Here is a 25,811-nt window from a genome sequence, read left to right on the forward strand (position 1 = left end):
CCTTCTTGCACGGCCACCTCGCTGAGCAGGTGTTCTGTGAGCAGCCCACCGGGTTCGTCGACACCGCGCATCCCGACCACATGTGCTTGCTCTCCCGTTCCCTTTACGGGTTGAAGCAGGCGCCCCGGGCCTGGTACCAGCGCATCGCTGCGTTCCTGCAGACGCTTGGATTCACATCTACTCGCTCCGATGCGTCCCTCTTCGTGTATCATCACAAAGCTGCCACGGCCTACTTATTGCTCTATGTCGACAACATCATCCTGATGACATCCACTGCCGAGCTCCTTTAGCGGCTCACTGCTTTTCTTCGCGATGAGTTTGCCCTCAAGGACTTGGGGCCCCTACACTACTTCCTCGGCATCGAGGTGGTTCGACGGCCAGATGGGTTCTTTCTGCATCAGCAGCGGTATGCCCATGAGCTTCTTGAGCGTGCTGGCATGCTTAACTGCAAGCCCGCCGCCACGCCTGTTGACACCAAGGCCAAGGTTTCAGCTATGGAGGGCTCTCCCGCATCCGATGTGGCCTTCTATCGCTCTATCGTGGGCGCTCTGCAGTACCTGACCCTGACGCATCCCGATCTGTAGTATGTTGTTCAGCAGGTCTGTCTTCACATGCACGCTCCGTGCGACTCTCACTAGACCCTGGTGAAGCGTATCCTCCGCTACATACGCGGCGCCCCGTCCTTGGGACTCACGTTGACGGCCTCCGCCTCCACCGACCTCGTCGCCTACTCTGATGCGGACTGGGCTAGTTTCCCGTGTTGGAGATCGTTGCAGAAATTAAAAAAATTCTACACATCACCAAGAACAATCTATGGAGTCTTCTAGCAACGAGAGGGAAAAGAGTGCATCTACATACCCTTGTAGATCGCGAGCGGAAGCGTTCAAGTGAACGGGGTTGATGGAGTCGTACTCGTCGTGATCCAAATCACCGATGACCGAGCGCCGAACGGACGGCACCTCCGCGTTCAACACACGTACGGTTGGGGAAGACGTCTCCTCCTTCTTGATCCAGCAAGGGGAGGGAGAGGTTGATGGAGATCCAGCAGCACGACGGCGTGGTGGTGGAAGCAGCGGGGATCTCGGCAGGGCTTCGCCAAGCTCAGCGAGAGGGAGAGGTGTCACGGGAGGGAGAGGGAGGCGCCAGGGGCTTGGGGTGCTGCTCCCATGCGCCTCCCCACTATATATAGGAGTGGAGGGGGCTGGTTTCTTGCCCTCCAAGTCCATTGGGGCGTTGGCAAAGGTGGGGGAAAGAAATCCCATCATTTCCCTTCCCCACCGATTGTTATCCCCCTTTTTTAGGGATCTTGATCTTATCCCTTCGGGATATGATCTTATTCCTTCTAAGGTGAGATCTTGGTGCGCCTTGACCAGGGGTGTGGGGCCTTGCCCCCACTACCCACGTTCATGTGGGTCCCCCCATGCAGGTGGGCCCCACTTCGGAACCTTCTAGAACCTTCCCGGTACAATACCGAAAAATCCCGAACATTTTCCGGTGGCCAAAATAGGACTTCCCATATATAAATCTTTACCTCCGGACCATTCCGGAACTACTCGTGACGTCCGAGATCTCATCCGGGACTCCGAACAACTTTCGGTTAACCGCATACTAATATCTCTACAACTCTAGCGTCACCGAACCTTAAGTGTGTAGACCCTACGGGTTCGGGAGACATGCAGACATGACCGAGACGACTCTCCGGTCAATAACCAACAGCGGGATCTGGATACCCATGTTGGCTCCCACATGTTCCACGATGATCTCATCGGATGAACCACGATGTCGAGGATTCAATCAATCCCGTATACAATTCCCTTTGTCAATCGGTACATTACTTGCCCGAGATTCGATCGTCGGTATCCCAATACCTTGTTCAATCTCGTTACCGGCAAGTCACTTTACTCATACCGTAATGCATGATCCCATGACCAAACACTTGGTCACATTGAGCTCATTATGACGATGCATTACCAAGTGGGCCCAGAGATACCTCTCCGTCATACGGAGTGACAAATCCCAGTCTCGATTCGTGCCAACCCAACAGACACTTTCGAAGATACCCGTAGTGCACCTTTATAGCCACCCAGTTACGTTGTGACGTTTGGCACACCCAAAGAACTCCTATGGTATCCGGGAGTTGCACAATCTCATGGTCTAAGGAAATGATACTTGACATTTGGAAAAGCTCTAGCAAACGAACTACACGATCTTGTGCTATGCTTAGGATTGGGTCTTGTCCATCACATCATTCTCCTAATGATGTGATCCCGTTATCAATGACATCCAATGTCCATAGTCAAGAAACCATGACTATCTGTTGATGAACGAGCTAGTCAACTAGAGGCTCACTAGGGACATGTTGTGGTCTATGTATTCACACATGTATTACGATTTCCGGATAACACAATTATAGCATGAACAATAGACAATTATCATGAACAAGGAAACATAATAATAACCATTTTATTATTGCCTCTAGGGCATATTTCCAACAGTCTCACACTTGCACTAGAGTCAATAATCTAGTTACATTGTGATGAATCGAACACCCATAGAGTTCTGGTGTTGATCATGTTTTGCTCTAGGGAGAGGTTTAGTCAACGGATCTGCTACATTCAGGTCCGTATGTACTTTACAAATATCTATGTCTCCTTTTTGAACATTTTCAAATGGAGTTGAAGCGACGCTTGATATGCCTGGTCTTCCTGTGAAACCTGGGCTCCTTGGCAAGGGCAATAGCTCCGGTGTTGTCACAGAAGAGAGTCATTGGGCCCGACGCATTGGGAATAACTCCTAGGTCGGTAATGAACTCCTTCACCCAGATTGCTTCTTGTGCTGCCTCTCAGGCCGCCATGTATTCCGCTTCACATGTAGATCCCGCCACAACGCTTTGCTTGCAACTGCACCAGCTCACTGCCCCACCATTCAAAATATACACGTATCCGGTTTCTGACTTAGAGTCATCCAGATCTGTGTCGAAACTAGCATCGACGTAACCCTTTACGACGAGCTCTTCGTAACCTCCATAAACGAGAAACATATCCTTAGTCATCTTCACGTACTTCAGGATATTCTTGACCGCTGTCCAGTGTTCCATGCCGGGATTACTTTGGTACCTTCCTACCAAACTTACGGCAAGGTTTACATCAGGTCTGGTACACAGCATGGCATACATAATAGACCCTATGGCCGAGGCATAGGGGACGACACTCGTCTTTTCTCTATCTTCTGCCGTGGTCGGGCATTGAGCCGTGCTCAATTGCACACCTTGCAATACAGGCAAGAACCCCTTCTTGGACTGATCCATATTGAACTTCTTCAATATCTTGTCAAGGTACGTACTTTGTGAAAGACCAATGAGGCGTCTTGATCTATCTCTATAGATCTTGATGCCTAATATATAAGCAGCTTCTCCAAGGTCCTTCATTGAAAAACACTTGTTCAAGTAGGCCTTTATGCTTCCCAAGAATTCTATATCATTTCCCATCAACAGTATGCCATCCACATATAATATGAGAAATGCTACAGAGCTCCCACTCACTTTCTTGTAAACACAGGCTTCTCCATAAGTCTGTGTAAAACCAAACGCTTTGATCATCTCATCAAATCGAATGTTCCAACACCGAGATGCTTGCACCAGCCCATAGATGGAGCGCTGGAGCTTGCATACCTTGTTAGCATTCTTAGGATCGATAAAACCTTCCGGCTGCATCATCTACAATTCTTCCTTAAGAAAGCCGTTAAGGAATGTCGTTTTGACATCCATTTGCCATATCTCATAATCATAGTATGCGGCAATTGCTAACATGATTCGGACGGACTTCAGCTTCGCTACGGGTGAGAAAGTCTCATCGTAGTCAACCCCTTGAACTTGTCGATAACCCTTAGCGACAAGTCGAGCTTTATAGATGGTAACATTACCATCCGCGTATGTCTTCTTCTTAAAGATCCATTTGTTTTCTATCGCTCGCCGATCATCGGGCAAGTCTGTCAAAGTCCACACTTTGTTTTCATACATGGATCCTATCTCGGATTGCATGGCTTCGAGCCATTTGTCGGAATCTGGGCCCGCCATTGCTTCTTCATAGTTCGAAGGTTCACCGTTGTCTAACAACATGATTTCCAAGACAGGGTTGCCGTACCACTCTGGCGCGGAACGTGTCCTTGTGGACCTATGAAGTTCAGTAGGAGCTTGATCTGAAGTACCTTGATCATCATCATCATTAACTTCCTCTCTAGTCGGTGCAGGCACCACAGGAACATCTTCCTGAGCTGCGCTACTTTCCAGTTCAAGAGGTAGTACTTCATCAAGTTCCACTTTCCTCCCACTTACTTCTTTTGAGAGAAACTCTTTCTCCAGAAAGGACCCGCTCTTGGCAACAAAGATATTGCCTTCGGATCTGAGGTAGAAGGTATACCCAATGGTTTCCTTAGGGTATCCTATGAAGACGCATTTTTCCGACTTGGGTTCGAGCTTTTCAGGTTGAAGTTTCTTGACATAAGCATCGCATCCCCAAACTTTTAGAAACGACAGCTTAGGTTTCTTCCCAAACCATAATTCATACGGTGTCGTCTCAACGGATTTCGACGGAGCCCTATTTAAAGTGAATGTGGCAGTCTCTAAAGCATAGCCCCAAAATGAGAGCGGTAGATCGGTAAGAGACATCATAGATCGCACCATATCCAATAGAGTGCGATTACGACGTTCGGACACACCATTTCGCTGAGGTGTTCCAGGCGGCGTGAGTTGTGAAACTATTCCACATTTCCTTAAGTGTGTGCCAAATTCGTGACTCAAATATTCCCCTCCATGATCTGATCGTAAGAACTTTATTTTTCTGTCACGTTGATTCTCAACCTCACTCTGAAATTCCTTGAACTTTTCAAAGGTCTCAGACTTGTGTTTCATTAGGTAGACATACCCATATCTACTCAAGTCATCAGTGAGAGTGAGAACATAACGATAGCCACCGCGAGCCTCAACACTCATTGGACCGCACACATCAGTACGTATGATTTCCAATAAGTTGGTTGCTCGCTCCATTGTTCCGGAGAACGGAGTCTTGGTCATCTTACCCATGAGGCATGGTTCGCACGTGTCAAATGATTCGTAATCAAGAGACTCCAAAAGTCCATCTGCATGGAGCTTCTTCATGCGTTTGACACCAATGTGACCAAGACGGCAGTGCCACAAGTATGTGGGACTATCATTATCAACCTTACATCTTTTGGTATTCACACTATGAAACACACTACGTTCGAGATTCATTAAGAATAAACCATTAACCAGCGGGGCATGACCATAAAACATATCTCTCATATAAATAGAACAACCATTATTCTCGGATTTAAATGAGTAGCCATCTCGAATTAAACGAGATCCTGATACAATGTTCATGCTCAAAGCTGGCACTAAATAACAATTATTGAGGTTTAAAACTAATCCCGTAGGTAAATGTAGAGGTAGCGTGCCGACGGCGATCACATCGACCTTGGAACCATTCCCGACGCGCATCGTCACCTCGTCCTTTGCCAGTCTCCGTTTATTCCGCAGCTCCTGCTTTGAGTTACAAATATGAGCAACCGCACTGGTATCAAATACCCAGGAGCTACTACGAGTGCTGGTAAGGTACACATCAATAACATGTATATCACATATACCTTTGGTGTTGCCGGCCTTCTTGTCCGCCAAGTACTTGGGGCAGTTCCGCTTCCAGTGACCACTTCCCTTGCAATAAAAGCACTCAATCTCAGGCTTGGGTCCATTCTTTGGCTTCTTCCCGGCAACTGGCTTACCGGGCGCGGCAACTCCCTTTCCGTCCTTCTTGAAGTTCTGCTTACCCTTGCCTTTCTTGAACTTAGTGGTTTTATTCACCATCAACACTTGGTTCCTTTTTGATCTCCACCTCCGTTGATTTCAGCACTGAATATACCTCAGGAATGGTCTTTTCCATCCCCTGCATATTGAACTTCATCACAAAGCTCTTGTAGCTCGGTGGAAGCGACTGAAGGATTCTGTCAATGACCGCGTCATCTAGGAGATTAACTCCCAGCTGAGTCAAGCGGTTGTGTAACCCAGACATTTTGAGTATGTGCTCACTGACAGAACTATTTTCCTCCATCTTACAACTGAAGAACTTGTTGGAGACTTCATATCTCTCGACCCGGGCATGAGCTTGGAAAACCATTTTCAGCTCTTCGAACATCTCATATGCTCCGTGTTGCTCAAAACGCTTTTGGAGCCCCGGTTCTAAGCTGTAAAGCATGCCGCACTAAACGAGGGAGTAATCATCAGCACGCTGCTGCCAAGCGTTCATAACGTCTTGGTTCTCTGGGATGGGTGCGTCACCTAGCGGTGCTTCTAGGACATAATCTTTCTTGGCAGCAATGAGGATGATCCTCAGGTTCCGGACCCAGTCCGTATAGTTGCTGCCATCATCTTTCAGTTTGGTTTTCTCTAGGAACGCGTTGAAGTTGAGGGCAACATTAGCGTGGGCCATTTGATCTACAAGACATATTGTAAAGATTTTAGACTAATTTCATGATAATTAGGTTCATCTAATCAAATTATTCAATGAACTCCCACTCAGATAGACATCCCTCTAGTCATCTAAGTGAAACATGATCCGAGTCAACTAGGCCGTGTCCGATCATCACGTGAGACGGACTAGTCAACATCGGTGAACATCTTCATGTTGATCGTATCTTCTATACGACTCATGTTCGACCTTTCGGTCTCTTGTGTTCCGAGGCCATGTCTGTACATGCTAGGCTCGTCAAGTCAACCTAAGTGTTTTGCATGTGTAAATCTGGCTTACACCCGTTGTATTCGAACGTTAGAATCTATCACACCCGATCATCACGTGGTGCTTCGAAACAACGAACCTTCGCAACGGTGCATAGTTAGGGGGAACACTTTCTTGAAATTATTGCGAGGGATCATCTTATTTAAGCTACCGTCGTTCTAAGCAAATACGATGTAAAACATGATAAACATCACATGCAATCAAATAGTGACATGATATGGCCAGTATCATATTGCTCCTTTGATCTCCATCTTCGGAGCGCCATGATCATCTTCGTCACCGGCATGACACCATGATCTCCATCATCGTGTCTTCATGAAGTTGTCACGCCAACGATTACTTCTACTTCTATGGCTAATGTGTTTAGCAATAAAGTAAAGTAATTTACATGGCGTTATTCAATGACACGCAGGTCATACAAAAATAAAGACAACTCCTATGGCTCCTGCCGGTTGTCATACTCATCGACATGCAAGTCGTGATTCCTATTACAAGAACATGATCAATCTCATACATCACATATATTTCATTCATCACATCCTTTTGGCCATATCACATCACAAGGCATATGCTGCAAAAACAAGTTAGACGTCCTCTAATTGTTGTTGCATGTTTTTACGTGGCTTCTATAGGTTTCTAGCAAGAACGTTTCTTACCTACGTAAAACCACAACGTGATATGCCAATTTCTATTTACCCTTCATAAGGACCCTTTTCATCGAATCCGATCCGACTAAAGTGGGAGAGACAGACACCCGCTAGCCACCTTATGCAACTAGTGCATGTCAGTCGGTGGAACCTGTCTCACGTAAGCGTACGTGTAAGGTCGGTCCGGGTCGCTTCATCCCACGATGCCGCCGAATCAAGATAAGACTAGTAACGGCAAGTAAATTGACAATATCGACGCCCACAACTGCTTTGTGTTCTACTCGTGCATAGAAACTACGCATAGACCTAGCTCATGATGCCACTGTTGGAGATCGTTGCAGAAATAAAAAAAATTATACGCATCACCAAGAACAATCTATGGAGTCTTCTAGCAACGGAGAGTGAAAAGAGTGCATCTACATACCCTTGTAGATCGCGAGCGGAAGCGTTCAAGTGAACGGGGTTGATGGAGTCGTACTTGTCGTGATCCAAATCACCGATGACCGAGCGCCGAACGGACGGCACCTCCGCGTTCAACACACGTACGGTTGGGGAAGACGTCTCCTCCTTCTTGATCCAGCAAGGGGAGGGAGAGGTTGATGGAGATCCAGCAGCACGACAGCGTGGTGGTGGAAGCAGCGGGGATCTCGGCAGGGCTTCGCCAAGCTCAGCGAGAGGGAGAGGTGTCACGGGAGGGAGAGGGAGGCGCCAGGGGCTTGGGCTGCTGCTCCCATGCGCCTCCCCACTATATATAGGGGTGGAGGGGGCTGGTTTCTTGCCCTCCAAGTCCATTGGGGCGTTGGCAAAGGTGGGGGAAAGAAATCCCATCATTTCCCTTCCCCACCGATTGTTATCCCCTTTTTTAGGGATCTTGATCTTATCCCTTCGGGATATGATCTTATTCCTTCTAAGGTGGGATCTTGGTGCGCCTTGACCAGGGGTGTGGGGCCTTGCCCCCACTACCCACGTTCATGTGGGTCCCCCCATGCAGGTGGGCCCCACTTCGGAACCTTCTAGAACCTTCCCGGTACAATACCGAAAAATCCCGAACATTTTCCGGTGGCCAAAATAGGACTTCCCATATATAAATCTTTACCTCCGGACCATTCCGGAACTACTCGTGACGTCCGGGATCTCATCCGGGACTCCGAACAACTTTCGGTTAACCGCATACTAATATCTCTACAACTCTAGCGTCACCGAACCTTAAGTGTGTAGACCCTACGGGTTCGGGAGACATGCAGACATGACCGAGACGACTCTCCGGTCAATAACCAACAGCGGGATCTGGATACCCATGTTGGCTCCCACATGTTCCACGATGATCTCATCGGATGAACCACGATGTCGAGGATTCAATCAATCCCGTATACAATTCCCTTTGTCAATCGGTACGTTACTTGCCCGAGATTCGATCGTCGGTATCCCAATACCTTGTTCAATCTCGTTACCGGCAAGTCACTTTACTCATACCGTAATGCATGATCCCGTGACCAAACACTTGGTCACATTGAGCTCATTATGATGATGCATTACCGAGTGGGCCCAGAGATACCTCTCCGTCATACGGAGTGACAAATCCCAGTCTCGATTCGTGCCAACCCAACAGACACTTTCGGAGATACCCGTAGTGCACCTTTATAGCCACCCAGTTACGTTGTGATGTTTGGCACACCCAAAGCACTCCTATGGTATTCGGGAGTTGCACAATCTCATGGTCTAAGGAAATGATACTTGACATTTGGAAAAGCTCTAGCAAACGAACTACATGATCTTGTGCTATGCTTAGGATTGGGTCTTGTCCATCACATCATTCTTCTAATGATGTGATCCCGTTATCAATGACATCCAATGTCCATAGTCAGGAAACATGACTATCTGTTGATCAACGAGCTAGTCAACTAGAGGCTCACTAGGGACATGTTGTGGTCTATGTATTCACACATGTATTACGATTTTCGGATAACACAATTATAGCATGAACAATAGACAATTATCATGAACAAGGAAATATAATAATAACCAATTTGTTATTGCCTCTAGGGCATATTTCCAACATCCCGGACACACGACGCTCCACCACGGGCTACTGTGTCTACCTTGGGCCGTCGCTGATCTCGTGGTCGTCCAAGCGACAGCCCACAGTCTCCCGCTCGAGTGCCGAGGCAGAGTATTGGGCAGTGGCTAATGCCGTTGCCGAATGCTCTTGGCTTCGTCAGCTGCTCCTGGAGTTGCTTTGTGAAGTTCACAAGGCCACGCTCGTCTACTGCGACAACGTCTCCGCCAACCCAGTCCACCATCGTCGAACGAAGCATATTGAGCTCGACATCCACTTTGTTTGCGAGGAGGTGGCTCTTGGGCGCATCCGGGTCCTTCATGTCCCGACGGCGCAACAGTTCGCTGATGTGATGACGAAGGGACTGCCTACTTCCGTTTTCGAGGAGTTCAGGTCCAGTCTTTGCGTCACCGGCGACGCTTCGACTGCGGGGGTGTTGAATATATGGTTGTGCATGTATATTGTATATCTTGGTCCACCTCCTAGCCATTGTATAGTTAAGGTCGAGGCCCACCTTGTACACCCATATATACGTGCGTTATGCACCGATCAATACATCGAGTTGCATTGCCAAAATATTCTCTCTCAACAAAGATGAATTTGCTCGGCTCAAACAACTCCTCAATTTTCCTTTTGCTCTTGAAGTCATTATTCTTATCTCATGGGCTATCTGGACTACAAGGAATGCTTTTATCTTTAAAGGCCTTCACCAAGCTTATATACCTGCAGTCGCAAATTTAAGGAGGAAATGAAGTGGATCACATATCGGGCCAAGAGAAATGACTATAATGGTCCGGCGGTCAATGCTTTCAGAAGATTTGTATTTAGTTGTATTTGTTGTTCTTTTTCTTGCTTCTTTAGGACCTATATAGTTCTTTATTTCTTTTGAACCTTTCTTTGTACTTCCTCCGTTCCGAAATATAAGTCTTTTTAGATATTTCAAATGAACCACAACATACGGATGTATATAAACATGTTTTAGAGTGTAGATTCACTCATTTTGTTCCGTATGTAGTCACCTATTGAAATCTCTAGAAAGACTTATATTTTGGAACGGAGGGAGTACTACACTATTTATAGATGAAAATCAATAAAAATACGCAGCAGAGTTTTGCTGTTTCCCTAAAAAAATAGAACTGTAAGCGTATTTTGTGACTACGTAAACTCGTGAAAAAGGCGTATCCTATAGAGCACCACATTGGCACATTCCGAACAAATTACCCAGAGAACAGCCGCTTCCAGGTTTGAAACTCAAATGCAAATCCAAATCCCCCCCACCACGGCCACCGCCCCCCTTTCTGCCGCCGTCATCGCCGGTGTCCCCTCCGGCTCCGGCAGTGCCCAGCGGCGTTAGCGACCATGGGGGTCAAGAACCTTTGGGACATTCTCGACTCCTGCAAGCAGAAGCTGCCGCTCAACCACCTCCAGTGAGTCCCAAAACCCTCGCTCGTTCGCGTGCGTGCGCCTCCCTCCCTCGCCCGCCCCCGCTGATTCCTCCATGATTGGCGGTCTCAGGAACAAGAAGGTGTGCGTAGATCTCTCCTGCTGGCTCGTGCAGTTCTGTACCGCCAACCGCTCGCCGGCCTTCGTCAGGGACAAGGTCTACCTCAAGAACCTCTTCCACCGCATCCGCGCCCTCCTCGCCCTCAACTGCAGCCTCATCTTCGTCACAGGTAAAACCTCGGAATCTCCCTCGCCCTACCCTACCAACAGATCGCCGGATCCCCACCCGGGTCTCTGAATACGTAGCATGTGGGAAACATATTTCGTCATAAAATTCAGTTCTTGGATGCTTTCTTGTTTATCTTCAGATGGGGCAATACCTTCAATGAAGCTGGCTACTTATAGACGTCGGCTAGGATCCAATTCTGAGGTCATTTCTTGTTTACCCACACTGGACACTTCTTGGAATATGATGCAGCCAATTCTATTTGTTTAAGCCCAGTTGCTTGATTCACTTTAGGCTGATTGTGATGACACGAGTTCGCAACCATTGACCTCCCTTAAACGGAACAAGGGATCAGAATTCTCGCGCATGATTAAAGAGGCGAAGCATCTTGGCTTGGCCTTAGGCATCCCTTGCTTGGATGGGTAGATTTTCTCTGCTCCAATCAATCTATTTATTGATAATAAGACCTGAAATTATTGACAAATGCCCATAACTGCATGCCATTGTGTTCTTTAACAGCGTCGAGGAAGCAGAAGCACAGTGTGCATTGCTTGATTTAAGCTCATTGTGCGTAAGTACAATACTTCTCCTAACAACCTGAATGTCATGTCCGTTACTTATTTATTGTTATGTTATTTTCAGGAAGGCTGTTTTACATCAGATTCAGATGCTTTTCTTTTTGGGGCAAGGACAGTTTACAGAGATGTTTTCATAGGTAAAGCTGAAGGCCAAGAATTGTTGGTTTGTGGAGTTTAACTATAGTTAGAAAGAAAACTTATATTGCAATGTCTGCCTTTTGTTGTTGTTGCAAAGTGGTCCTGTTCGTGTAGCTTAAATTCTTGTGATTTGCTCATGTTCGCTCTCAAATTAGGGGACGGTGGTTATGTCATTTGCTACGAAATGGAGGACATAGAGAAAAAGCTTGGTTTTGGCAGGAAATCACTGGTATGTTACATGTTCTATCCTGCCCGAGTTGATCTTATGGGATATGCTGCAACCAATAATTTGATTCTTTCGTGCAACGTCATATTACAAAATACTCCCTCCGTTCCTAAATATAAGTCTTTTTGAGAGATTTCAATATGGACTACATACGGAGCAAAATGAGTGAATCTACACTCTAAAATACGTCTATATACATCTGTATGTAGTCCCAATTGAAATCTCAAACAAGACTTATATTTAGAAACAGAGGGAGTAGAACACAAAATTTGATAAGTACCCCCCCCCCCCCCCCCCCCCCCCAGCGCAAAACATCATTTGGTCTTAAAGACATGCAACAAATTATGTTGGGAATAGTTCTATTTTGTTCAACTAATACAGTAAAAGTAGTACAATCACCAAAAGGATTTAGAGGAGGTACCAAATAAAATTGTGACCTTATACTAGAAAATTTTGCCAGTGAACTAGCATGCATCAGTTAGCTAGAGATCACTGGAAGTTGCACAAATAACAAAGCTGCCTTGTCCCATTGTTCAACAACAATACCATGATGCTGCCTGCCTCCAAACTATTTAGAAGACTCAGTTTTGAGTATTATACTTCTCCTTCAGCCAGAGTTTCAAAGTGCTTCCTGGTTTCTAGTCCGAGAATGTACATATTCGATCTGCTCTGACCTGGTTCTAACTCTTCCAGATATCATTTGCGTTGCTTCTTGGTTGTGATTATTCTAATGGAGTTCATGGCTTTGGCCCGGTAAGTACCAAATGGATAGTTTCTATTTTTGGACTGCTGAATCTTAATACTCAGTAAGTTTGTTTAGTGTGATTGCATTGCACTTGCTCTTATACTTTACTATCTGAAACTCTATAGTCTGTAATGGTTCTTTTAAGTGCTTCAGGAAGCAGCATGTCGTCTTGTCAAATCTGCGGGAGATGATTCCATCCTGGATCAGATTTTATCTGATGGAGTAAAAGCTACAAGAAAGTGTAAAGGGAAAAAGGCTGGCATTGACAAAAACAAGGGTGGTGACATATGCACAAAAACAAGTACCTCTGGTAAACAAGTTCTTACTCTGTATTTATGTGGCTATGCAGCTATATCAACCTCATTGTACGGCACATCATGCACTGTATTTTTCTTACAGAGGTTGGGATGAGCCAAGATTCTGGTGGTCAATTCCGTGAGGTAATAAACGCATTTCTGGAGCCAAAATGCCATTTGCCTGATTCGGAAAATGTGCGGAGGTAGTTAATTATTTTATCAGTGTACTACTGCCTTGTGTGGTTTTTTAGTTTCAGCTACATAAAACCGTTGAAACTGTCCTCTGCTTTATTTTTCTGTCCTTCTGTTGATTGATGACTATTGTTTTCTGTCTATAGGGTATGCTGCCAGCACCCATTTCGTCATTCAGAGTTCCAACAGATTTGTGAGAAATATTTTGAATGGACCCCAGAGAAGACTGGTATTTGACATCTTAACCTGTTATGTCTGGATTGAGCGGCCATAGGAAGGCAGCATAACTATTTATTTATGCCCTTTAATATGTCTGCAGATGAATACATCCTTCCGAAGATAGCTGAGAGAGAACTTCGAAGGTTTTCAAATCTTCGCTCGACATCTTCAGCTCTAGGAATAAAACCATTGTTGAGTGAGGTAGTAGCTTTGCATGCTCAGGATGTTTCTGAAGTAAACATTCTTGTTTCTTGTTGTTGAGGATACTTTCTAGTTTTACTTATCAAGTCTAAGCGTCTAATTTGCAGATTCCAGTACCATGCCCTGTATTGGCAATTACAAAGCAACGAAAAGTTCATGGAAGTGAGTATTATGAGGTTTCATGGAGAAACATGCATGGACTCCAATCTTCAGTTGTTCCAGGGGATCTCATCAGAAGGTCGTAATGATTTCTTTTCTCGTATTCTATCCTGCAATAGCCAAACACTAGTCCTATACTGTGGCTACTACAAGTACAGAAGTTCAACCGTAACAGCACAATATCTTAGTTTACGATCATAGTATAAAAATGTCAACCTTCTGAAGTATCCTACTTGTGCAATTACAGTGCGTGCCCAGAAAAAATAACCGAGTTTTTGGAAAAGAAGGATGAAGAGAAGAAGCAAAAGAGGAAAGCTAGGCCAAAGAAATCAGCACAAGCTGCAGTAAAAGATGTTGATGCGCGGCTCCAAGAATTGATGCTTGGTATTGAGTCTGAATGCGCCACGTTTCCGCCTGCAAGCAATTGTCCTGAGACAGGAGATGTACACCGCGTGGCACCTAGCATGGATATAGTTGATCTGTCTTCTCCATCTCCGCCCCTCCGGGCCTGCAAGTCCCAAAAGTTCATTGGATCAACCACAGCTGCGATGAATGGGGTTGATTTGCTGAGCGGTATGATGGAGTCACAAAGTAGCACCCAGTCAAGCGATGCTCAGAACTCCGAGTCACAAAATAGCACTCAGTCAAGCGATGCTCAGAACTCTGAGTCACAAAATAGCACTCAGTCAAGTAGCACCCAGTCAAGTGATGCTCCGAGTTTTACCCTTGACGACGACGTGATTGATCTGTCCTCGCCCCTGCCTCCAGTTGCTGAACGACAACCTTGCCGCTTCCAAGACTTGCCACCTTATGACGGAGCTGAACGAAGAGCTCTGACAGATTTAAGCAATTTCCCTGAGAAAAGCAGCATGCTGGGCGTTTCAGATAACAGGCACAAAGCTGGTGCAAGTGATGGTTGTGCGCCGGTGGAAGCATCGCCACCAGTCATCAATGGCCCTCGGATGTCCAGTGGCGGAAGTAATGTACCGACTGTTTTGTTGGCAGAATCAGAAGCTGGTGCCATTGATCTGTCATCTCCTTCACCGGTTGTTGACAGAAGGAATGGTAAGCATGGCAAACATGCAATAGACATTAGTGAAGCTGACAGTAGTGTCGTGTGTCCTGATGATGATGAACATGAGAGGAAGGCGAGAGAGCTCAGATCGTTTCTCAAGAGCATTAGAGACGAACTGTAATAATATTTGAACACACGATCAATTTGGTGTATTTGATCGAATACATTCGTGTAAAGTTTGCTTTTTTTTACATGGAAGAAACTGTCCAAGCCCTGAGCAGCAGCAGGCCGTGCGCCACCATGCCGCAGAGGAAGCCCAGCGCGGCGCTGGAGCCGACGAGCGACACGGCGGTGCAGACCAGCATGACGAAGGCCTCCGCCTTGGACGACATGTCCCTGGCGGCGATGGCCAGCTCCACGCCGGCGAAGAGCAGCAGCACGCCGAGCAGCCCCACGGGGAAGCTGGCGAGCACGCGCAGCACCGAGCTGCCGAGGACCAGCCCCAGCGCCAGCTTCAGCCCGCCCAGCGCCGCCACGCACGCGCCGCTGCGGCCGCCGAACTTGTACTGCCCCGCCAGCCCACCCGCGCCGTGGCAGCACGGCATGGCGCCGAACCAGCAGCCCACCAGGTTCATGGCCCCCATGGTCACCGACACCGACGTCGCCGACGCCTCCTTCTCCGGGAAGAGTTCGCGCGTCAGCTTGCACACCGCCACCACCGAGTTGAGCACCGACAGCGGGATCTGCGGCACCGCGCCCTTGATGAACCCCTGCTTCCACGCCTCCCGAGATATGTGCACCACCCGCATCCTCGACGGCCCGGCGCGCAGCTCCCTCAGCGCCGCCGGATGCCGGATGATGGCGAACACCACGCCCAGCACGAACACGATCACCGCCGACGGGATCGCCGACGCCCAGCGCCGCCTCCAGCTACGCCAGCCTCCGGAAGAACGGCTGTTGTTTCCTTCCCCATCTTCTTCTTCTTGGGCTCCTTGGACGTGGTCTTGGCCGGCGCCGTTGACGAGGACGATGAAGCATACGGCGGCGATAGCGAGAACGAGGCCATCGAGCCCGGCCCATGGGCGAAGCTTCCCCACCGCGGACTTGCCCTTGCCAAGGTCCTGCTCGTAGCGTATGTACTTGACGGCGGCCATGGCGAAGTTGAGGCCCTGAGCGAGCTGGATGCCGCGGACGACGGGGAGCGGGACGAGCCAGTAGACGAGCTTCATGAGGCGGGTGACGCCGAGGAGGAGGACGAAGGCGGCGGTGAGGATGCCGGCGGCCATGATCTCCGGGATGTCGAATGAGGGGTCGGAGAGGGCGGTGGCGGCGATGGCCTTCATGGGCTGGACCGGCATGGGCACGCCGTAGACGAGCCCCGTGACGGCGTTGTAGATGCCAGTGAAGATGAGGGTGGTGCCGAGGTCGAGGTGGCGGGAGAGCGCCAGCGAGAGCACGATGGGGATGTAGGTGCCCAGGTCACCCATGGCGCCGTTCAGCTCCGACCACGCCGACCGGAAGGACAGGTTGTCGCGCGCCCGTTCAAGCAGGGAGAGCGGTTGCTTGGTGCCTCCTTCGCCGGATAGCGCCTCCGGATCGGAGAGCGCCGTGGTGGCCATGGCCGGTGCAGACGTCATCTTTTTCGAGTGGGGTGCTGAGGTTGTTAACTTAGGCGCCAAATGTGGCGCGGATTTATAGGGGGAGGCAGTCTGTGAACATACTCCGTAGGAGTAAGATCATCTCCAACGGCAACCCAATAAACTTGGTGCCGTAAAACTTGTTTTTTTTTCCAAGAAAATTTTCCATCTATTCATCTTCAATCATGTCAGTACAACGAACATCAGAAATAATAAAAATTACATCCAGATCCGTAGACTACCTAGCGATGACTACAAGAACTAAAGCGAGACGAAGGCACGCCGCCGTCATCGCCCCTTCCTCACTGGAGCAGGACAAAACTTGTTTTAGGGGTGAAGAGAGAAGGTTTTTGATCATTTAAAAAGTGTTTATGCTTTTCCAGCAGACCACAAAATGGTGACCTAAATTTGAGCTTGAATGCTCTCATAAGGATCTTACGGTGGGTAGGCCAGGAGGCGGATTCGATGGTCGTCGAGGCACCAAGCTTGGTTTCCGTCGGAATAGCATGTCAGGGCCGAGACGGCCGCCGGGCTGCCTAGGAGAGACATCGGGAGGGACCAGACGCTCAAGGACGCCGAAAGCTCTGAAATGGAACGACAACTTAGTGGTGGTAGCGTCGATCGATTGGAGGTCTCCCAGCCGCTAATTGACCTCAACAACCAACAGCGGTGCGGTGATGACCATTTCAGTCGGCGGAGGGGTGAGAGAATGGCCGGAATCGATGGTTGCGTTTCAAGCTTCCGCGACGACGGAGGGGGTCGTAGTCGACGAGGAATCGCCCGTCGCCGAGGTGGGGTGGGGATGGTCGGCGGGCGATGAATGTTCAGTTTAGACGGTTGGGGCTCCCCCCGCATCGTTTTTGGTTTTGGATGGGCTGCTAGTGGTGATGCAAATATTCAAAACTTGTAGCAATAGTTAGGGCATAACTATAGGACTGCGTTTGAGGCGATTTTTGGGCCCAAAAGACCAGAATGCAGTTTTTTGGGCACGACTACTGTTGGAGAGGCTCTAATGGGCATAGGAAGCACTCCATCAGAAATGTACTACTCCCTCCGTCTAGGTGTGTAAGTCATCTTACGAAAACCAAATAATCTCAAAACACTTAGGCGTTGTGCATTAACTTCTACCTCGTTTCTTGTTTTTGACATATCAACCAATAAAAGATGAGGGGTGTGCATGCTTTTAATGAATTGAGACTACCAAACACAACATGCAGTGGTTAGTTCATTCCATGCAATGCTATTAATTATCAAATAAATATTAATGTCTCTCGTTTTCCCCGCTCCTTGGTCACGGTGCACAACCTAAGATGACTTACTCATCTCGACGGAGGGGGTATAACAAATCATATACTCCCTCCGTTCCAAAATAGGTGACTCAATTTTGTACTAACTTTATCTATACTCCCTCCGTTCCAAATCATATACTCTAAAGTTAGTACAAAGTTGAGTCATCTATTTTAAAACGGAGGGAGTACTTTCAAATACATTTTTATTTACTCAAATCGGTCATATGCTTCAATGTTGAATTTGAGAAAAAAAAAACCTGAATGTTAAAACTAGTAGTGGCAACAGATAATTCTCTGTGCTCAATTAATGTATGTATGAAGTATTGAACTGGTAGCAATCACAACAAGCCATCTGTTGGTAAAATAATGAAGCAGTGTATGTGCAGTATTTTCGAAAAGAAATCCAAGTGAGGAGAGGATGAGCCGAGAGTTGACTGTGCTATAGGCTATACCTGAGTACGGGCGTTGCTATGTACTAGTACTATGTCGACTTTATGTTAAAAAAAGTAGCATGTCAACTTTTTTTTAATAGTTTGGATTGCTTACAACATATGTCATTTTTTTTGGAGGCAAGCCACATATGTCACGTTGTATGTAGTATGTCAACTTTGTTTTTTTGAGAGAGAAATGTCGTATGTGAACTTAGTTTTTTTTTTTTTTGAGACAAGTATGTGAACTTAGCTGTGCCTAGGAGAAGAGACTCCTGATGGCCCATGGGCGCGCCAAGAGGCAGGCAGTGCAGCCCAAGTCAGCGTATGTCCGCCTGCATGCTCTGTAAGCTACTCTAGTTTAACTGCCTGCACGCATCAATATAAGCTACTCTAGTTTGGTGGCGTTTTCCTGTTGGCAGCAAAAGCATAAATTTAGATGAGATTCAAAGCTGCAGACAGAGATATTTTGACATGTCAAAATCACGCCCAACCTGAGAAACAGATAATTGCCTGTTAACATTGGTTGACTTTGATCTCAGATGATTCTCTTTAGTCAGATGCCTACTTCCCAAGGCCAACACTCACCGATATAGCATCAGCACAAATGATTAATCTGCCAACACAAAACACATCCGATGCCAAAGCTGGCCAGCCAAATGGGACAGACTGATTACGAGCCGTCCATCTGTTCACACGTCAGATGCCCTTCTCTTCTTTTAGTGGGTGCAAACTGGAAAAGAGAGAATTATTCGACTCTGCACGATCACCAAATACTGTGGTGAGCCTAGCCCAGCCTAGGCATCACACATCTCAATGACCAAACAATGAAAACGACGGCAGGGCTTACATCACTCAAAAATACTCCATCCAATTGTCCCTCTCGTCGAAAAGGATGGAACATGTTCATGTATGTGCACCACCCACAAACCGTTCACGACGGAAGAAACTCTACACTTTTCACCTCGAGAGTCGAGGTTTGGACAAAATGTAAGATACACGAAACATGTCAACTTGGTTCGGTTCATGCAGCATGAGTTACTCTCAGGTTTTCGACTTGGCAGGGAACGCAAACATAAATCCAACTAGAAGAGCGACCAGGAGCACAAACAAGGCAGCTAGGATGCTGAAACTGTTGCCCTGCGTTCTCCCTGAACCCGTCGCCTGTTCAGGGCGCACATCTTTCAGACTGGGCCCCGCCCGCGCACGTGACGAAGCTCCAGGCACCACATCCCAAAACGATTCTAGTGTGACGGTAGATGATGCGGTTTCTGGTTCTAGGATTGAGTTCTCTACTTCTGTTTCCAGTGATATCACTTCCTTGCAGCGCTCCATTGCATCCTGCAGGCAGCGTGCACACACAAGGGTGCGTCAAGTAAAACATATCGTATTTTGGGCTTGCATCCAGACTATATATAGCTAGGAGAGAACATAAGCACCTTTGTAGTTTCTGATTGTTGCAAGTAGTCACAAATATAGGAGCCAGCTAACCAAGGAATCAGAATCCTTCTAGGGAATGAGAAACTATAAGGTTCTCTGTTTGCAAAAAGAAAAGGATGTGATCAGTTGCATAGACAAAAAAAAAATGCATCACAGACATGCTCTGAAGAAATAAAGAAATGTGACATATTTGTTTTTTCCCTTACAATCAGAAGGTAAAAAATGTCTGCAGTTTAATACGATGTAGAAACATTAGCAAAGGAGGGTTTAGGGTTCTTCTATAAAATGGTAAAATATGGTGGGTGTACTTATCATTCTATTCAAAACAGAAATATTCCTAGATGATAAGAAATACCTCAGCTCATGAAAATTAACTTGGGTAACCTTCTGAGATGCTGAATTCTCCATATCATTAGTTGTAGAGTCATCATCTGCCTCATCAAGGATGATATCTAATCTGCTTCGTAGGCTCGCAATGATGTCCACCTTAATACGGGTAGGATGGGTAGAAAGGCAGCATAAAATACTATTAGTTTGCTAACCATTAAAAATATGTTTGCACAAATTTAACCACTAAGTTAAAATGACTGCATTTATAAAATGACTATAAATAAACCATTCAGGATAGATTTATCATGTTTAACTCTTTGGAGAGTCAATTTAACTATAATGAGGGGCAATAATACTATAGTGCCAACTTGCTAATAAATTCAGTACGAATGAAAAGCACCATCACTAAAAAATCAAAACAAAAAAAATCTACAGTTCTACATTACAACAACAGACAATCATGCTATATATAGTTAAACAAAGGGTTCAAAATTCCCAAGCCAGTACAGAAATGCACTTTTCGCCCATGAACAGTTTGTGTCAATGGATTCGTTTGATCAAAAACTTGAGATAACGGGTATGTGCCAAAAAAGGTCTCATAAGTAGTTATTAATAAAATTGAAGTTGAAGTTGGAGTTACCAAAGTTTGGGGAGTCGGTTTCGATTGACGTATGAATACTCTACGCGAGGAAGGTAATCAAAAAAGAGAGAAGACGAGTTCTTCTTTCTTTTATCACTTAGGAGCCGTGCGAGATGAAAGTCTCATGCACGGTTTTGCATGAGAGAAAGAAGACCAAAATGCCTGTTCACATTTTCAACATCATAAGTTCTTTTTACTTCAATTCATATTTGGTATAAAATTGGTGGTTCGGCTCCAAGCTCGTGGCTTGCACAGTTGTATGCAAAGCTATTATAACAAAATGGAGACTACATAGGTAACAAGGAAAAGAATACAAGGCACAGAGATTAGCCAATAACAGTGGAAATTTTATCTCATTAATACCTTCAGATCAGATATAGCTTCTGAAATTGATTCTTTTGGGCCTAAGTATGCCAACGCACTGACAGATCCAGCAAAGAGAAGCAACCCAGCAACTCCCTCTAAACTGCATTCTTTAGTGTAAGCACTAACTATTAAGCTCACATAGTTATATCAAGAGAAATCAACCATACAATACAACAGAAACAGCGTTAGCTGAGCACCTCCGGCAGGCAAATTGTTCTTGAAAGGTACAAGCAAATCGACTTCGTGTGGGCCCTCTGAAGTGATGGTCATATCATCCGAAAACTAGTTGAAAATATGAAGAGTAATAAGTGGGTGTTAAACACAAACAAGATTAGACATTACACCATGAAATAGCTTGGAATTCGTTGTGCTTCTTCAACTGAAACAAAGGTTCAGCGGTTTTAATTTACCAGATCTCCATCAATTAAGGCTTTGGCATTCTGCACTTCCTTTGTGAGATGACTGATTGCCTTCGAAATAACTTTCTTAAAAGGCTCAGCTTGAACAACTGTCAATCTATGGAAGTACATATTGTAAGTAATCAGTCCAGAATGCGGGACATGACATTCATGGATTTGCTACAGCCTACAGCACATGCGACCATGACTGATAACTGGTAAGCACAGTTGGTCGTTTCTGTATTTTATAATTTTAATAATAAAAAGGGGCAGCCTGGTGCACGTAGCTCCTGCTTGCGCAGGGTCCAGGGAAGGCTCGTTTCTGTATTTTAATATATTTAATAAAAATCTAGTTAACTTAAAATGACACCCCTTCTGACTTTGAGACATAAATGACACAAGGATTGATTAGCTACTAGTATCAGGCAGCATTGCAAGTACCTCGTCTCAAAATTGTATGTGCATCTGAAAGTTTGAAGCGAAGCTAATAATTTGCTATATTTGAAGTCACACGGCCTTAGACTTCCTGATGCCATCTCACATATGCGACAGGCCCACCTGTAACACATCAAAATTATGTTATGACCTATGAGTGTATTAACAGTATCTGAGCGCGACAGATTTCCAAGGGCAATACCATTTATTGACATAGAGAAATTAGGACAATCAATGTTAAACAAACAAGAAAAAACAAATAAGAGTTGTCGAAATCCAAGTTCAGCAGGTCCAGCATGATCAATGTGCTAAGAACATTATGATACATTGTATTAACAGTATCTGCGCGCGACAGATTTCCAAGGGCAATACCATTTATTGACATACAGAAATTAGGACAATCAATGTTAAACAAACAAGAAAAGAACAAATAAGAGTTGTCGAAATCCAAGTTCAGCAGGTCCAGCATGACCAATGTGCTAAGAAGATTATGATACATTGATTTATCGGGGGAGGGGGAAGGAAACCAAAGTACTAGAGAAAAAACAATACGCACCTTCTTGGGCTGTAAGAGAGATGAAGGAGCAGCCTCTCATCGAAGTCACTGCCGTACCAGGGAACTGACTGAGAAACCACTCTGATAACCTGGGAAATAACATCAGTTGCTAATCTGTACAATGAAAATGTCCTAGTAGGGTAGTACAGAGAAAAAAAAATCAACAAGTCACCACTAAAAGATCAGACAACAATGCCAAAAGATCCTAAAACAAATACCAGCAGAATGTGCCCCCACCCCAGAATTCAACAAATAAATCAAAAAAGAAGTTAGTAGTCAGTGTTCTAAATAATAAGGTCATTATGGCATTGTGAAAGGCAGTTTACAAGGTAAAAGTAGCCTGCCCGTTTGTTCAAGTTGATATTATGCCAAAATTATTTAAGCAAAGACCACAAAACCTAGGCGGTAGAAGGGCCAGGTACAGAAAGGTAACAGGCATAGGTCGGTACATCAGGTTGGTTAATGGCCGAGCTTTATTTGAAAGATAAAAGTGATGAGGCCAACATGAGGATATCTATTTTAGTAAACAGGCGTTGATCACTTTCTAGCATTGTTTTCTATTTTTGTTCTCATCACAAAGTATATAGCATGGAATGGAACATCTAATACGTAGTATTCACCAAGCCTAACTTGGTAAAATTCTCTCCATTCTATGGTGCTATGGAAAAAAACTGGAACTTGAGTTCCATTATATCTTCTCGGAAACTTGTTTTGTTAACATATAAATATGTATACATACCCTCAAGATGGAACCCGTATGACAACCGTTGAAATATTGCTTCTCCCTCCCTCCCCGAGGCGCTCCCGCGGGCGCCCCTGGGAGGAACCCTAGCGCCGCCTCCCAGCTCCCTTCGCCTCAGCCCCCTCCCTCGCCGCCACCGAGGGCGTCGCCGGCCGAAGGCCGCGCGGCGTTGGCGGCGGCGGGGCGGTTCCTCCCGCACGCAGCTGGGGGCTTCGCGGGGCGCCTCCCATCTGCCTGGTGGCGTCGGGCGTCGGGCCTGCCCTGCTCCACCCCCTCCCCTCCTCCCGGCGCCTTGTGGTTGTCAGCGCCGCCTCATCCCCTCCCTCCGGCGCGGCTCGGGGCTCCAATGCCCTAGGGCGGACTGGCGGCGGATCTTGCCCCCCTGCCCTGTTCTGGCTGGTGGTAGGTGGCGGGGGTTGCGGATCTGGCGTAGATCCAATGGATGGGGTGGGTAGGCGTTGGCTGGGGTCGCCGGCGGCCCTTTTGAGGTGGAGGTGTTGCGGCTGGTGTCCTCGTTGCTCCGGTGCGGGGTGGCGGGGCTCCGGGCGGATCTGGCCAGGGTGTGGAGACGCTGGTGTCGTGGTGGTGGCAGATCGACTGCGGCGGCGGCTAGCTTCTTCCGGCGTCGGCCGTTTGTAGGCGGTCTGTGTCGGCCTTCGACCCCTTCCCTCGTTGTCCGGGCGCTACCTTCGTCGTTGGGTCAGTCATTTCCCAGTTGCGGTCAATCGCTCGTCTCGCGGCCGATGATGCAAGACGGAGCTCGTCTCGTGCCCGACAGCAGGACTGACCTCGTCTCGCGCCCGGCAGCAGGACCGAGCTTGTCTTGTGCCCGGCAGCAGACCGAGCTCGTCTCGCGCCCCGGTGCGGCAGGACGGGTTGATGGAGGCTAGTTTTGGCTGGCTTATTTGGTCCCGGCACTGGGGCCGCCCGGGGATGCGGCGTCCGCTCGTATCTTTGGTGGGGATAGCGTCTAGGCTCAGGCGAGGTGGTGTCAAGGTCTTGGTTATCGGGGCGGCGGCCCTGGTGGTGGTACCGCGGTGCTCTTGGGCAGAGCCCGCGGCTTGGTGCTGCCCGGTGGCCATGGCCGTGTGGGCGGCGTGGTCGCCAGGGTGTGGCGTTCGGTGGCGGTGAGTGTTGGCCAGGGTGAAAACCTGGTCTATCTTCGGACGGACCGACGGCAGCGAACATCGTTCCCTTCTTGAAGGCGTCATCGCAGCTCTCATTGCCCGTCGTGTTGCTCCAGGGGAAACTCTGACCCTCGGGTCGGGCGGTGGCGGTGCTATGGTGTCGTAACCTTCCTGAAGGCGCCGCCTTGGGAGCCCTCGGTTCGTCATATGTGGCCTCATCCCTTCACGGTGGCGTGTTCACGGTGGAGGACCCTAGTGTTTCTTGTAGTGCTAGGGGTGGTATCGCTGCTCTCAGCGCCTATGTATCTTGTCTTGGGTGTGTGTGTTGTGGTGGCGTGCGTTTGTACCTGGATGTGGATGATCATTGCTTTATATATAAAGTGGGGCAAAAGCCTTTTTCGGTACATACCCTCAATTCCAAATAGCAAACCCGTGTACGAGCTAGTTTACAACACTAGTGCCACTATTCAGGACATTGTTGGCACCTGTGATGAAACATCAGGCGAAATGTTGGTACCTGTGATAAAACAGCAGAAGGAGTAGCTTTGAAGGAGCCTTCAGAAGACCATATATAGATACCTATGACACTCATTCCTCCAAGGAGCATCCTTGAGGCCTGCAGACCGTAAGAAGATTCACCAGTATTATCAAATATGTAGTTATTCCGAGTCGACATGACCAAATAATATGTAGTATGATCTCGAGCAAAGATATGGCCAAATTTTCAATGTAGTTGCGCAAGCAACTCGAACTGGACAGAAATTGTTGGGACTGCCACACTACAGTCTGAAACTTACAGGAGAGTACTAAAGATAAAATGTCATCTAAGAAACCAAAGATCTCACTTGCAAATTTTGATGGGTTCTATTGTTTTCCTACAGCTGCAGCTATTAGTATCGTACTATCGTCAGAGGTTTGTAGACGGTAACAAGCCAGGTCTGGCACACTGCACCTGTCGGGCGTGCTCGGCGACCCAGTCGACATCGAACTGGAGCGTCGGCGGCGCGTCGGAAGAAGCCCCGGCGCCACCTTTCCCGCCCTTGGACTTGGCCTTTCCAGCAGAGGGGGCAGCGGCCCGGAGGGAGCAAGCGGGCTCGCCGGCATCGGTGGGCGGCGTGGGGAGCAGGGAGTAGACGAGGGCGCGGTCGGAGGAGGCGCTGAGCTTGCCAACCACCAGCCCCACCTGCACGCGGAAGAACCGATGAAACCAAACCACACCACACCCCCACGGCACGGCGACGGCGACCTGCCTCTGCCTGAGATGTGATAGGAAAAGCACGAGGAAGGGAAGTGACCTGCGATCGAAGTACGCCGGAGGAGGCGACGCCGTCCTCGAAGGCCTTGATGCGCACCTCGTCGGCGACCACCGCCTTAACCATCGCGTCGCGGCGGAGGGCGATCTGGTCTGGACTGGGGAGCGGCGGACGACGAGGAGCCGTCACGACTTCACGTGACGCAACGCGCGGCCCCACCGCT

General features: G+C 47.5%; 3 protein-coding genes across 3 annotated transcripts; 1 reads left to right on the forward strand and 2 right to left on the reverse strand.

Moving 5' to 3' along the window:
• Positions 1-10,730: 10,730 nt before the first annotated feature.
• On the forward strand, positions 10,731-15,169 carry LOC109763643 (single-strand DNA endonuclease 1). Its single transcript, XM_020322494.4, has 14 exons — positions 10,731-10,936; positions 11,025-11,182; positions 11,321-11,382; positions 11,473-11,600; positions 11,698-11,749; positions 11,821-11,893; positions 12,050-12,123; positions 12,814-12,873; positions 13,019-13,175; positions 13,265-13,364; positions 13,500-13,582; positions 13,673-13,773; positions 13,881-14,011; positions 14,180-15,169. The coding sequence occupies exons 1-14, from the start codon at positions 10,869-10,871 to the stop codon at positions 15,126-15,128; spliced, it is 2,196 nt and encodes a 731-aa protein (XP_020178083.1). The 5' UTR covers positions 10,731-10,868; the 3' UTR covers positions 15,129-15,169.
• Positions 15,112-16,665, reverse strand: LOC109763644 (molybdate transporter 1). The gene has a single exon (XM_020322495.4). The coding sequence runs from the start codon at positions 16,582-16,584 to the stop codon at positions 15,196-15,198; it is 1,389 nt and encodes a 462-aa protein (XP_020178084.1). The 5' UTR covers positions 16,585-16,665; the 3' UTR covers positions 15,112-15,195.
• Positions 16,666-19,147: 2,482 nt separating this feature from the next.
• LOC109763642 (uncharacterized) lies at positions 19,148-25,779 on the reverse strand. Its single transcript, XM_020322493.4, has 11 exons — positions 25,631-25,779; positions 25,288-25,518; positions 24,853-24,951; positions 22,467-22,555; positions 21,917-22,033; positions 21,488-21,593; positions 21,275-21,359; positions 21,075-21,184; positions 20,097-20,227; positions 19,741-19,837; positions 19,148-19,642 (listed from the first exon to the last, which is right to left on the reverse strand). Exons 1-11 carry the CDS (start codon positions 25,712-25,714, stop codon positions 19,346-19,348), a joined length of 1,446 nt encoding a protein of 481 aa, XP_020178082.1. The 5' UTR covers positions 25,715-25,779; the 3' UTR covers positions 19,148-19,345.
• Between the last annotated feature and the right edge of the window lie 32 nt (positions 25,780-25,811).

The sequence above is a fragment of the Aegilops tauschii genome, chromosome 7, assembly GCF_002575655.3.
Source record: "Aegilops tauschii subsp. strangulata cultivar AL8/78 chromosome 7, Aet v6.0, whole genome shotgun sequence".
Taxonomy (NCBI): Eukaryota; Viridiplantae; Streptophyta; class Magnoliopsida; order Poales; family Poaceae; genus Aegilops; species Aegilops tauschii.

Excerpts from the sequence above, each read along its gene's own strand:
- LOC109763643 (XM_020322494.4), top strand. The coding sequence starts at position 10,869 with ATGGGGGTCAAGAACCTTTGGGACATTCTCGACTCCTGCAAGCAGAAG. Across the intron at positions 10,937-11,024 it reads CTGCCGCTCAACCACCTCCA|GAACAAGAAGGTGTGCGTAG; the intron begins GTGAGTCCCAAA and ends TGGCGGTCTCAG. Across the intron at positions 11,183-11,320 it reads CAGCCTCATCTTCGTCACAG|ATGGGGCAATACCTTCAATG; the intron begins GTAAAACCTCGG and ends GTTTATCTTCAG.
- LOC109763644 (XM_020322495.4), bottom strand. The coding sequence starts at position 16,584 with ATGACGTCTGCACCGGCCATGGCCACCACGGCGCTCTCCGATCCGGAG.
- LOC109763642 (XM_020322493.4), bottom strand. The coding sequence starts at position 25,714 with ATGGTTAAGGCGGTGGTCGCCGACGAGGTGCGCATCAAGGCCTTCGAG. Across the intron at positions 21,594-21,916 it reads ACATACAATTTTGAGACGAG|ATTGACAGTTGTTCAAGCTG; the intron begins GTACTTGCAATG and ends GTACTTCCATAG. Across the intron at positions 19,838-20,096 it reads GTTAATTTTCATGAGCTGAG|AGAACCTTATAGTTTCTCAT; the intron begins GTATTTCTTATC and ends TTTTGCAAACAG.